We start from the raw sequence: 13,709 nt of genomic DNA on the forward strand, positions 1-13,709 counted from the left end.
AACATAGATAATTATTAAAACTTGAATAACTGCAAAAATGTAGGGCCTGATTCTCCACTGCTTTACACCTTGTGTAGTTATTTACACCTGTCTAAAGTGATCAGAATGGTAACACTCTACTCCTACTGTGCTTATGTGTAAGGGTCCACACAAGGTTCAAAGCACTGGAGAATTAGGCCCCTATTTTTATTTTCAGCATTAATGCTGTTCTTTGTTTTATTTTATTTTTCTTATCTTGGACAATAAAAATAGCATAACCAACTAGTATTCAACAGTTTCTAGTTAATTTAACTTCAAATGCATTTTGCATTCTGCTGAAATTTTTGGACTGCAGTCACTGCAGGGGAATGTTTTATTTTTTTTAATAGTTTCCCTGGAATTAAAAAAAAAAAGAAAAAGGTTGCTGATGGTCATAAGTTTTATAAAACTATATTTTCAAAACCTATATAAAATAATAAATGGATTCTAATTTTAATTTTCTTTTCTAAATGAGGATCAAAAGCATTCAACTTTGGCCTTGCTTAAAATTAGTGGGGTACAGTCAGTGCTGAACACTTTTGAAAATCCCACCCTAAACTTTGTAAACAATGTAGATGTAGATTGACATAGTCCCAGTATCTTTGACCTATTGGTATGATTGGTTTTGATATTAGTTGCTCTTTATCTGCTGCTGAACCTCGCTGAGGACACACGCACAGAGCTGAAGATGAGGAACAAGAACATTGTCCACATGCTAGTGAAAGCACTGGATCGAGAAAACTTTGAGCTGCTTATTCTGGTGGTGTCTTTCCTGAAGAAACTTAGCATTTTTATGGAGAACAAAAATGACATGGTAGGTCTTGTTGCAATCTACAGAAATGCTATGGCAATTGTTCATTGGGTCAGAGAGGATTAGGGATTCCAATGAAAGTGAAATAAATCTCTTGCATCCCACCCCATTTTAAAATAATTGTAGCCCTGATTTTAGTACTATGAAGGGACTACAGTAAATGTAATGCAAGCCCCAGGAGAGACCGCTATAGAAAACTACATATAGAATCATGTAGGGAGCAAACCTCACCATAGCAAAATTACATGTAAATATGATTGCGAAGAGAGGAATTGCAAAGATTGATATAAGCATCCAAAAGTCTGGGTATTTATCCAAACATCTGGAGGTCCCCAAAACCAGCCTGCAACCAGACCCTCTTTTTAACATTCATCTCTAACTCTTGTTGTCTCAGGGAGGGAGATCTGATTACACTTTAGCAAACTGCTAGACTGGGCTATTGCCTTCCCAAGCCAGTAGGATCTTCCATACTGTAGTAGAATGCAACCCAGAAGTGCTTCATGTTGCTACTGCTGGCTCCTAATGCAGGGACTTTCTCCATAAGCCTGGGTGAGTGGGTGGTAAGACATTTCATGTCCTTGGGAAAATGAGACACTAGGATTTTTCTGTTTTGGCTCTAAGAGAGCCGATAAATGCAGCCACTCCCTCATTCACTGAATCCATTTGTGGCTTTGGCAAGTCTCTTTACCAGTTTACATCAGTTCACCAATCTGTTGAATGGGGATAATGATCCTTACCTACCTACCAACCTCAAAGGGAAATCATGACACTTAATGATTGCTTCTAATGCATTTTGGAATCTGAGTTGAAAAGGTATATATATAAATGCAGTAAAAAAATGAGTTGAAAATTGTAGACAGTTGGATCTTAGTGACTGTCGTGCTCTTGTGTATTTACGTACAAATAGGAACAGGGGAATTTCCCTTATTTGTAAGACCCTGAAGAATGTATTTCTGGGGAATTTATTATGTTTCTTAGGTGAAGTCATATGCTCTTGAGATCAATCTATAATCATGCACTGCCCTGAAGCACCTTACTAGTCTAATAAGAATTAGCTATCCCACCAGTTGATTGGCTGGCATACTTTCCACATTCCATTTGATTGTGTGGAGACAAACAAAACAAAATTAATGTTTGTTTTATTGTGAACTTTTTGGACAGCCTTGAACATTTTTCAAATAGATCATACAGCTTATCTTGGCCATCTTCACATGCATTTTTTTCATAATACAAATAATACTTTAGGGAAAAAAATACTTTTCCCATACAGTGAGGAAGCTACTGATGAGGGAGATAGGATTCTGAAAGTTGTAGGTTTTCTCTCATTTTAGTTGTGTCTAAATAACCCTTAAAGACAAAATAAGCCAAGTTTAGCTGTTTCAGGTTTTATCCTGTTTTACTTAATTGGGCAAAACTACTAATATTGTGATCATTTAATCTGTCTAGGTGTTTGTATCATGTCTGTCATCTTGGCATCTGAGTGCCATCATTGCTGATTATGTTCAAAGCAATGAGACGGAAATTGTTATTGGTCGATTTAGACTCAGAAATCTAGTGTAATGTAAATAATTTGGATAATATAGCACATTTATGAAGATCACCATCATGGTGCTAACAGTTTTCTTGCTGCTTTGAGTTCATTCTCTGCATATTTCTGACTGAAAGATGGGCTACAGACACAATCCTAATGCATATGGTAAGAGCGTAAAGGGTTCAAAATAACTTACGTACGCTTATGGCCAGTAACAGCAGACAGATGTAGCTTGGAAGATGGTGAGAAAAACTTTCTGAAGACTTGTCAGTCAATGATCAGATGTCTTTTCTTGGGCTGGTAAGGAAAACATATCAGAAAATGATACTGCTGCTCAGTCCTTAGATTGTCAGGGGTCGGTAACCTTTCAGGAGTGGTGTGCCGAGTCTTCATTTATTCACTCTAATTTAAGGTTTCGCGTGCCAGTAATACATTTTAATGTTTTTAGAAGGTCTCTTTCTAGAAGTCTATATTATAGAACTAAACTATTGTTGTATGTAAAGTAAATAAAGTTTCTAAAAAGTTTAAGAAGCTTCATTTAAAATTAAATTAAAATGCAGAGCCCCCTGGACTGGTGGTCAGGACCCTGGCAGTGTGAGTGCCACTGAAAATCAGCTCACGTGCCGCAGGTTGCCTACTCCTGGATTATGTCCTGTAATCTTAGTAATACACCTATCAAGATCACTTCAATGCTTCTGTTAAATTAAAATACAAGGCAACATGACATTACGAGAGTACATACCAATTCCTACCTAGGAACTCACTCAAACATGCAAGGAAAGGGCTCATACTCCTTGTGTAGCAATTTTCTCTCTCTCTCAGTTGGGTATCTATCTGACTTTCTAATGGAGATCACTCCAAGGTTATCTGTGTTTGATTTAGACCCCTGGTCCTGCAAGTCGCTCTGCAAGTGGATCACTGCGTCAATCCCCACTGAAGTCTCTTCCTCCCCTCCCTCCCCCATCTTCTTCTGATACTCCAAAGATGTCTGAGTTCATTAGTTTATTCTTCCTTTTAAAAAAAATAATTAGCCAGAGACCAGTCCTAGAAAATTTTTAGCCACAAAGCCAAACTTTTGGAAGGTGAAGCCACTTTAAATCAAGACTCTCTGGTAACTTTTAAGTATCGTCTTTGCTTTTGCTTTCATTTATCAGTATAATCTTAAAAATAGTTGCTAACAAAAGCAAAGATTTGGGTATGTTGTGGGCTTAGTGACTTCTCATGCTTCTCATGCAGGTTGAAATGGATATTGTGGAAAAACTGGTGAAAATGGTACCATGTGAGCATGAAGACCTGCTGAATATCACCCTTCGACTTCTACTGAACCTCTCCTTTGACACGGGCCTGAGAAACAAGATGGTCCAAGTTGGGCTGCTTCCCAAACTTACTGCACTTCTAGGTATGTTTTTTTTTTTTTGTCCCTGTGCAGCCCTTCCAGCAGTGTTAGCATCGTTGTTATTATTGAGCTCTTGTCAGCCCCTTCCTATGGAAGGACAAGGTATCAACTTCCCTCAGAAAAGCAATTGTTAATCTCTCGATCAAGAAATCATCTGTTGCCACTGGCAATCCAGTTATTGTTTTGTCTCAAATCTTCTTTTTGGATGAAGATTATCAAGAAGATTGTAGGAAGTTATACACACATGTGAGTCCTAGTGTCTTTTTGACCCTAGTTAATTTGGTTGTATGCCTGGGTGTGGTATGGAGACTGCACTGCTAGGGTGGGATTGCTGACCACCTGATGAGGAACAAAGATTCTGGTGTTCATACTAATCCTGTTAGAGCAGTGGTTCCCAAACTGTGATGTGGGCTGGAGGAACATTTAGGGAGTGCAGCACGGCCCAGGCTAGCCCCCCTGGGGGTCAGGGAGGGAGCATCACTCAGCCCTGCTCTGCCCCTAGCTGCAGCCTTGGGCTCCAGCCATTGCCCGGCACCAGCTGCAGCCCCAAATTCCACCCGCAGCCCTGCCCCACGCCCCGGCGCCTGATAGCGGTTCCCAGCGGGGCTGCAGACAGGTTCCATTACAGGTAACGGGGGACATGCCAGAAAAAGTTTGGGGACTGCTGTGGTAGAGCTATCAGCCATTTTCTGGTACTGTTGACTTGAGCTAGTGCAGCTGACTTGCTTGTGGATCTTAGCAGAGTGGACTGAGTTCTTCTTGAGTGTTCCTTTCTTTTTTTTTTCTGAGTGATACCACAAGATAGTACTGGCCATGTCTTCTCTATTCTGAGGGCTGTCTCACGCAGTGTTCCACAAGGTTCAATCCAGGGGGAGTTAAGAATGTCGGGGTTGTAGTGTCTGAGGACATCCAGCTCTGTGTGTCAGTTTCTTACGGTGGAGTAGTTTAGATAGCTTTCCTGGTGTCTTAACATAGCGATGTGATCAGAGCTAGCTGCCTGAGAATCAACTGAGATAACACTGGCAATGCTGTATTAGGGAGGAAATGGCCAGTTATATCAGAGCCTTTGGTGGATGGCTATGCCCACTGTTTGTTGCTAAGGCTTGTAACCTGGGAGTCTTGTTGGATTCCGGATAGCAGTGGTTGCCAAGAATGTGTTTTCTTGTCAGTAGCAAATAAGGTTATGCCCATTTCTTTTAGATGTGAATTTTCCTGCAGTTATGTCACTTGTAGGTTGGATTACCCCAGTACATACTATATGGAATTACACCTTAACACCACTTGGAAATTGCAACTAAGAACAGAATGTGTTTTCCCACTTACTAAATGATATTTGCCACAGGGAGCACTTTGATACCTGTTGATTTCCAGGTGATGTTTAAGGTAAAATTCCTGCTTGATGGAGTTTGGGTCCTGGCTGCTTGATAATGTTTCTCCATACAGATGGAAGATTCTCAGGGTATATAAGCCAAAGAGGAATTGAGGGGCGGGAATGTATGACAAACACTTTCTTCAGAGTGGAACAAATGGAAAAATAAAAGGGTACACGGAGTAGCAATTGAACCTCAGGCTGTGCTGAAGGGGATGACAGTGGTTTATAGAATTGTGTAAATGTAGGGCTGGAAGGCACCTCAAAGTTATCAAGTCCAGCCCCTGTGCTGAGGCAGAATCAAGCAAACCTAGACCATCCCTGACAGGTCTTTGTCCAAACTATTCTTGGAAACCTCCAGTGATGAGGATTTTACAATCTCTCTTGGAAGCCTGTTCCATTGCTTAACTATCCTTATAGTTAAAAGGTTTTTCCTCCTATCTAATGTAAACCTCCCTTGTTGCAGATTACACCCATTGCTGCTTGTCCATGGAGAACAGTTGATCAGTCCTCTTTATAGCAGCCCTTAGCATGTTCAAGGACTGTCATTAGGTTCCCTCTCCTCCCCCCCATCGTCTTTTGTCAAGAGTAAATATGCCCATTTTTTTAACCTTTTTCTCATAGGTCAGATTTTCTAAACCATGCAATATTTTTATTGCTCTCCTCTGGACTGTCTCCAATTTGTCCACATTTTTCGTAAAGTATGCGCCCAGAATTGGGCACAGTACTCCAGTGGAGGACTCACCAGTACTGAGTAGAGTGGGACAATTACCTCCCATGTCTTATATATGCCACTCTTGTTAATACACTCCAAAATGATGATAGTCTGGTTGCAGCTGCATGACATTGTTGACTCATGCTCAGTTTGTGATCCACTATGACCCTTAAATCCTTTTGAGCAGTACGACCACCTAGCCGCTTATTTCCCATTTTGTAATGGTGGATTTAAGTTTTTCCTTCCTAAGTGAAGTACTTGTCTTTGCTGAATTTCATCTGGTTGAATTTAGGCCAATTCTCCAGTTTGTCAAGGTCATTTTGAATTCTAATCTTCTCCTCCAACAGACTTGCAACCCTCCCAGCTTTGTGTCAAATGCAAATTTTATAAGCATACTCTCCAATTCATTATTCAAGTCATTAATGAAAATGAGTACTACTGGACCCCTTTGGGATCCCAATAGATACACGCTGCCAGCTTGATAGTTAGCCAATGATAACTGCTCTTTGAGTACAGTCTTTCAACCAGATGTGCATCCACCTTCTAGTAATGTCATCTAAACCACATTTCCCTAGTTTTCATATGAGACTGTCATGTGGTACTGTGTCAAAAGCCGTACTAAAATTAAGATATATCGTGTTTTCTGCTTTCCTCCATCCACCACACATCAAGTGTGGAATAATCATGCATCAATGATAAATTCAAATCTAGGCAAGGCTGGCTTTGCCCCCTTATCCTCAAGATAGATAGATTGTGTTCCATATATGTGCATTTTTTCATATAAGACTTAAAAGCAAAGTTCTGTTATCTATATGTAAATAGGGCTGCCTGTGATTAGAGTTGGGTGGGGAATAGTTGCAGGGCCTGCTATGGTCCTATTCTACCAATTCCCCCGAATTGGGCCCCTAGCCTAAGAGGGCCCTGCGCCCAGTGAGAATCCCTTCCCCTGCTAGAGGTGCCTTTCTAATTTTTACTCACCTGGCGGTGCTCTAGGTCTTCAGTGGTGGGTCCTTCGGTTGCTCTGGGTCTTCAGTGACACATCGGCAGCGGGTCCTTCAGTGCCACCGAAGACCTGGAGCAAGTGAAGGACCCGCCGCCGAAGACTCGGAGCACCACCCAGTGCGTGCAAGTCCCATGTGTTTTTTTTACATGTTGTTTTAATTTTTTTAGTCATCCCTGCTGGAGCCCCTTCAAAACTGTTCGAATTGGGCCCCACACTTCCTAAAGCCGGCCCTGAATAGTTGTCCTAGACCATGAAAATTTGAGGTTTCAAAAATTTTCCTGCATATTGGGATGAAACAAGACCTTTCAAAATGTTCTGCAAAAAGAGGGGGACCCCAGTATAGAAAATAGCCTGCCTGGTGGTTCAGGCACTCACCTGGGATGTGGAATACCTGGGTTCAAGTCCCTGGTCTGAATCAGGCAGAGCAAGGATTTGAACTTGGGTCTCTCCCACATCTCAGGTGAGTTCTCTAACCGCTGGGTTACTGGCTATTCTGGTGTTCTGTGTCTACGTGGAAAGTCTGTCCTGGACTTGTGAAACCTTCCTGACAAAAGTTTTGTTAAAACTGACCCTTTCCTACAAAAGCTTTTGGTTTTGATGAATTGACATTTTCTGACAAAACCGTTCCACTGAAAACTGCCCAACCAGCTCTACCTGTGTTGTGTTTTGCACGTATGGAGGTTTGTCCTGCTGTCATTTCCCAGAATTTCCCCTCCAAACTCTGCTGTGACGCATCCTGTGTACCATTTGGCTGCCACCCTCCATTCCAGAGGCCGCAGCAGTCCAGAGATTCTGTACCTATAATTGAACTTGGCCTTGTGAATTTCTGAGCACCCTGCTTTCAATGGGAGTTTTGCTCTTGCATTACTAGGTCCATAATGCATATAGTGCTTTGGGAAGAAAGGGGCTTCCCAATATGTTGTAACAGGAATGTACTGAATCCATACAGCTGCTTTATTGGGACATCTTCTAGGAAATGCACCTACAACTGAGTGCATGAGTTTTCTGCACCTGTTTACACTAGCACAGGATCTAACACTGTGATCCTTAATCCTGGCTGTGAATAATGTCAATAATGAGTAAAAATAATTTCTTCCAAACTTTTTTGCATGCAAACAGCGCTGGGGTGCTGCATTTCACACCATTCCTCTCTGGGCTTTAAAAAAATCTTTGGGTGGGAGAGGGGGAGTGCACAGCATTTGGGATCCCTTCACTTTATGCTGAGTTCCAAATAAAGTGTGGTGGTGTGGGGTGGTTAATGGCATTTAGCGATAACTGGGATGAGGGAGGCTCTGAACAGAAAAGTCATTTTCTTTAGATCCAATGAAGTGCTGCAGGTTCAACTATTGTTATGTCTAGTCTGTAGTCCAGGATGTGAATACAGCTCAAGTAGACATACTCAAGCTAGCTTTAAATCAACCAACCCCGCAAGTAATTAGCCAGGATTCTGAGTGGGCTTGTACAGCCTGTGCTGAAGCACACACTGCTTCTGAACCTGAGCTAGCTTTAATCTAGCTAGCTCGGGTATTTCTGCACAAACTGCAATCACGGCCTGTGGTTTCGGTACAGATGAAACTTTAACCTGTAAGCTGGGCAGACTCTGTGTTCTGTGTTTGAACAGTGCCTAGATGCTACTGCAATACAAAAAATCTGTCATGATGCACAAGGCATTATTCTGAGATGTCACAACTCCTTAGGATAACCTGATGGAGCTCAAGCCTATGGCCATCACGTATCTACACCTCTACCCTGATATAACACAACCTGATATAACACGAATTTGGATATAACGCGGTAAAGCAATGCTCCGGGGGGGGGCGGGGCTGCACACTCTGGTGAATCAAAGCAAGTTCGATATAATGCAGTAAGATTTTTTTTTGGCTCCGCAGAACAGTGTTATATTGAGGTAGAAGTGTACTTTTTAATGATTGTATCTGGTGCAGTTTCCGGGGTTCAAAATATTATTCTTTTATATTTGGAAACCATAACCAAAATACTGTAGCCTACTTTCCCTACACCCTATGCCAGTTCCAGGCTTCAACAAGATTTCCTAGGTGCAGTACCTGTAATAAATACATCAGTTTGTACATCACAGCTGAGTGAAACTGGCCAACTGGGCTTCAGTATTAAATAAATTATTTTTAAGTTTCAAATACCCCTCTTATCCTGGTTACTAGGGCATTGAATTCATATTACTCAAGTAAATTCACTTTGGTTTACATTTGCAGTTCATGTTCAAGTGCTAATGCACCTCAGCAGCTGTTGACAAGTTAACCATACAGTTCCAAACACCGCAGAGTCAAACTTGTCAGCTCATTAGGCTACTGCATTTTAACATTCATGCATATCATGCCTTTAGCAGTGGGTATGAAAGGAGAATATAAATTAAATACAGTAGGCATTTAAGGAGGAAATTGAGGTTGCAGATCCGTAATGGGCAGGGATTGTGGGTACATATGTGGGGATTGGGACTCATGAGGTGGAGAAGTAGCATTTAACATTGTAGCATGGGAAGTCTGTAGGGTCCTTGGCTTTTTCCAGAGCCATTAAGCAGCATGGGAGCAGGAGTGGAGGGATCTGAGGTTAGGCATGTGCCAAGGCTGGAAGTTGGTGGGATGGACTCTGCTGTGAGAGGCAGACAGAAAAAGTGAAGGGATTCTACAACTCAGCTAATGGAGGGGACAGAGTGGCAGACATTGAAGGAGAAGGATTATTCTTGGTGTTCTCTTCTCTCACCCCAGAGCCTCTGGGCTGATGCAAGGGAGATCAGGGACATGGGTGATGGGAGGTCCTTTGCTCTTCTTCGGCCTCCGTTTTTGAGTTATTCTCCCAGTTCAGAATAGCTCCTGGTGCCTGCTTCCCCACAGAGCTTTACCAGTCAACAGCAATGTGAAACCAAACTTGTTGCTTTCAGTGCGGCCTGTGTGTTCTGAAGAAGTGAAAACCGATTGCTCTTCCAGCTTACGGTGTGCTCCTGAGTTAATTGGATACAGCAGAGTTTAGATATGCTCAGAATTTCAAAGAACTAGCTCCTTTCAGGAAAGTTCAGACTCAGACGAGGCCTACACTGGCCGAGGGGGAATCGACCTAAGATACGCAACTTCAGCTACTCGAATAGTGTAGCTGAAGTCGACGTATCTTAGGTCGATTTACCTGGCCGTGAGGATGGCGGCGAGTCAACCACTGCTGCTCCCCCGTGCTGTGGTGGAGTTCCGGAGTCGAGGACAGAGCAATCGGGGATCGGTAGATGCGATAAATCGATCACTACCCACTGTGTAGTGGGCCCTGCACACTCAGGTCCATGTCTCTCACCTCCAGGCCCTGCAGATGCTCCTTTATAGTGCAGATAGTGCGGCGTGGACAGTACTGGTGCACGTCTTCCTGTGCTGCCTCCGAGGGCTCTGATACGACCAGCAGCTCCTTTATCTCCATCCGAAGGCTCTTCTGCAAGACCTCTCTGGACTGTTGGTCTTCTGCCAGGACCTTCTCCGGACCTGGAAGCTGTTCTCAGTGACAAGGTCTGTGGCAGCCACTGAAGGAGCAGATGTCCTCACGAAACCCCAGCTACACAACCCTCAGCTCTGTATGCAGGTGGCAGAGTCCCCCTTGGTGCGCCAGAGTTTGGTCCTGGCAAAAGTTACCAGGGTCAGAGACCTTCTGGACTACGACAGGGGAGACTGGCTGGATCCCCTGATGCTTGCTCGGCGCATGGGGCTCTCCAGGCCTCGTACTCCCCAGCGTGTACTTCAGGAGGTGAGGGCTGCTTTGCTGCCCACTGCTTGGGCCTACTGCGACCAGGCCCTGCGAGAGGGCAAGCCCCGTGCACCCCCCACCCCAGGCCCTCCGGACCTTTTCATCGGGCCTCCGCTCCGTGGACCCAGCCGGCCTCCCCGCCCCTTCTCTGTGAGCCAGCTGCACAATTTGCAGCTGGTCTGCTTCCACACCTTGCCAAGGAAACATCTATACATGCTTGTGCTCCACACTTCACTTCCTCACCCTTGCGTCCTGCCCCGACACAAAGTGGCGGGACCTCTTGCCGCCTTTAGAGGGTGAGGCACCCCAGTGGGCCAGCCTATACTCTGCCTTGGTCCCAAGGCCCGCCGAGGATGTCAGTTGGAAACTCCTTCATGGGGCCGTGAGCATGGATGTGTATTTGGTGCTGTTTACCCCGTCCCAGACACCTGCCCCATCTGTGGCATGAGGGAGACCCTCGTGCATGTTTACCAGGAGTGTTCCAGGTTGCAGCCCCTATTCCAGCTCCTCTTGGATATCATATTGCGTTTTTGGTTGCACTTTTCCCCTCACCTTCTTGTCTACGCACTCCCTATCCATAGCACCACGAAGTCACTGGACCTCCTAATCAGCCTCCTCCTGGCCCTGGCTAAAATGGCCATCTATAAAACCAGGGAGAAGAGGTTGGCCGATGGGGTCTCCTGTGACTGTTCGGCCTATTTCCGATCCTCTGTCTGTTCACGCATCCGGGCAGAGTTCCTCTGGGCGGCGGCCGCGTCCACTGATTTCCTTGACGCCTTTGAGGAGCAGTGGGCGCTGTCTGGGGTTCTCTGCTCGGTATCCCCATCAGGTTCCCTTCGTTTGACCCTTTGTCCTCACTCCTGTCCGTTATCTCGTTAGTTTTCCCCCGGAATCATTTGATTCTTCTTCGAGTGCTTGCTCATATCCATTCCAGTTAGGGTGTGTGCGCCCTGCCTGCACGTTCGTCGGAGACTTTTTACCCTAGCAACACTCGGTGAGTTGGCAGGTCTCCCCTGGAGTGGCGCCGCTGTGGCGCCTGATATATACCCCTGCTGGCCCATCTGCACCTCAGTTCCTTCTTACCGCCTGTGTCGGTCGTTGGAACAGTGGAGCGTGGCTTAGCTGATCTCCACCTCCCTAGCAATTCGCTCGTTTGTATAGTATCGTGTATATAGTTCTTTTCTGTAGTTCTAGTTAGTATTAAGTTAATAATTGTTATAGTTGTGTATATAGTTAAAGAGGATCAGGGGCTCGCCCCTTCTCCTCCGCCGGTACCGGGTCCCATGCCCGGTTCACCGGACTTCAAGCCTTGCGCGGCCTGTCATCGGCCGATGCCCACAGGAGACCCGCATGACTCCTGTTTAAAGTGCCTAGGCAAATCCCACCTTGCGGACAAGTGCCGAATCTGCAAGACGTTCAAGCCCTGGACAAAGAGAGAGCGGGACATTCGCCTGAAACAACTTTTGATGGAGGCAGCTTTAACTTCTCCATCCTCGGCACCGACTCCGGCACCGGGAGCAAGTGCCTCGGCACCGATAAAGGCTCCTCGTCACCACTCTTCACTGGCCCAACTCTCCGGCCGGCACCGCTCCCTCTCCCTGAGGATCAAGAAGCAGAAGGCTCCTGCGGCATCTACAGCTACACCGCAGTCGGAGCGTATCTCCAAGATGGACCGCCCGGCACCGTCAACTGCTGCGGCACCGCTTGTCTCCGTACCGCTGATTCCGGTTTCACAGGAGCCGTTGAGTCCGGTGCCTACCAGCTCCCCAGCGCGTGCTGTGGTTGAGCTCGTAGTGCCCTCCATGCCGGAGACCTTCTCCGCGGCGCGGGACCTAATCGCTCTAACAGAGCCCGAACTGCCCCAACCCCCGGCACTGCCGGTGCGGGTTATTCAGTCGATGGGCAAGGCCACCATGGTGCGACCACCTTCACCGGGCACCACTGAACACCGTCGGTCCCGATCTAGATCCCGTGATCACTCTCGGCCTCGACATCGTTCCCGATCCCGGCGCCGCTCGCAGTCCTGGTACCGTTCTCCACGGTACCGGTCGTACTCGCGGCACCGCTTGAGATCCCGGTCACCGTCATGGTACTCTCGGCACCGGTCCAGATCCCGGCACCGACGTACTTCTCACAGCCGATCCCGGCATGAAGATATAAGGCACCGGTCAACCTCCTGGCACCGCGCTGGTAGCAGGTCCCGCTCCCGATACCGCCACGGTTCCTGGTACCGTTCGCCGGTACCGCGCAGAGACGAGCTCTATGGGTGCAGAGACCTGGCCCAATCAACTTCAGCTCCTCCGTGGCCGTCGCGTCACCCTCCACCTCCTCTCACGCGGACAGCACCTCCTACGGGCGTTCAGATGCGCAGGCCCACCCGGACCATGGACCACCTCAGTGGTCTTTTTGGACACCTTGGGCCTATCGCCAAACCCAAGGCGAACCAATGGGCCCAGCACGCTCCGGCCACTCGGAGCATCGTGCACCAGAGGCCACAGTCAGCAGGCCTCCCCCCGCAGATACGGAGGAAGACTCTACACATGCACCTGAGCAGCATGATGTTCCGGAGACGGAGGTCCACCAGGATGAGGCGGCAGTCCAGGACCCACTCATCCCAGGGTTTTCATCCTCCTCTTCCCCGGATGAAGCGGTAGCGGGCATATCATCATTGGGGCCCCTGCCAGTTGATCTCTGAGCACATCAGGATCTTCTGCAGCGTGTTGCCCAGAATATCAGTCTTCCTGTAGAGGAAGTTCCAGAGGTGGAGGATCCGGTGATTAGTATATTATCGGCGGAAGCACCAACCAGGGTGGCCCTCCGCTTCATCAGATTGATCCAAGCCAGAGTGGACACCATCTGGCAGTCCCCGGCTTCCATCCCACCCACAGCCAGGGGAGTAGAACGAAAATACATGGTGCTTTCTAAGGGGTATGAGTACCTCTACGTGCACCCTGCCCCCTGCTCATTGGTGGTACAATCAGTCAATGAACGGGAGCGCCACGGCCAACAAGCCCCTGCGCCAAAATCTAGGGAGGCCAGGCGCATGGATTTGTTGGGCCTCTACTGGAGGCCTTCAGCTCCGTGTGGCGAACCAACAGGCCCTCTTAAGCCAC

At 46.6% G+C, this 13,709-nt stretch overlaps 1 protein-coding gene across 6 annotated transcripts in view; it reads left to right on the forward strand.

Annotated features, from left to right (window-relative positions):
* KIFAP3 (kinesin associated protein 3) overlaps window positions 1–13,709 on the forward strand; it is a 174,970-nt gene that overhangs the window by 36,482 nt on the left and 124,779 nt on the right. For all 6 annotated transcript variants that reach the window (XR_007775618.1, XM_050963132.1, XM_050963134.1 and 3 more), the window contains 2 exons: window positions 654–832; window positions 3,597–3,759. Coding sequence is in view for 5 of the 6 variants with exons in the window: in XM_050963132.1 (XP_050819089.1) it covers window positions 654–832; window positions 3,597–3,759 (342 nt within the window). In the remaining variant the exon portion in view is untranslated. The remainder of the gene's footprint in view (window positions 1–653; window positions 833–3,596; window positions 3,760–13,709) is intronic.

The sequence above is a fragment of the Gopherus flavomarginatus genome, chromosome 7 (assembly GCF_025201925.1).
Source record: "Gopherus flavomarginatus isolate rGopFla2 chromosome 7, rGopFla2.mat.asm, whole genome shotgun sequence".
Lineage (NCBI taxonomy): Eukaryota > Metazoa > Chordata > Testudines > Testudinidae > Gopherus > Gopherus flavomarginatus.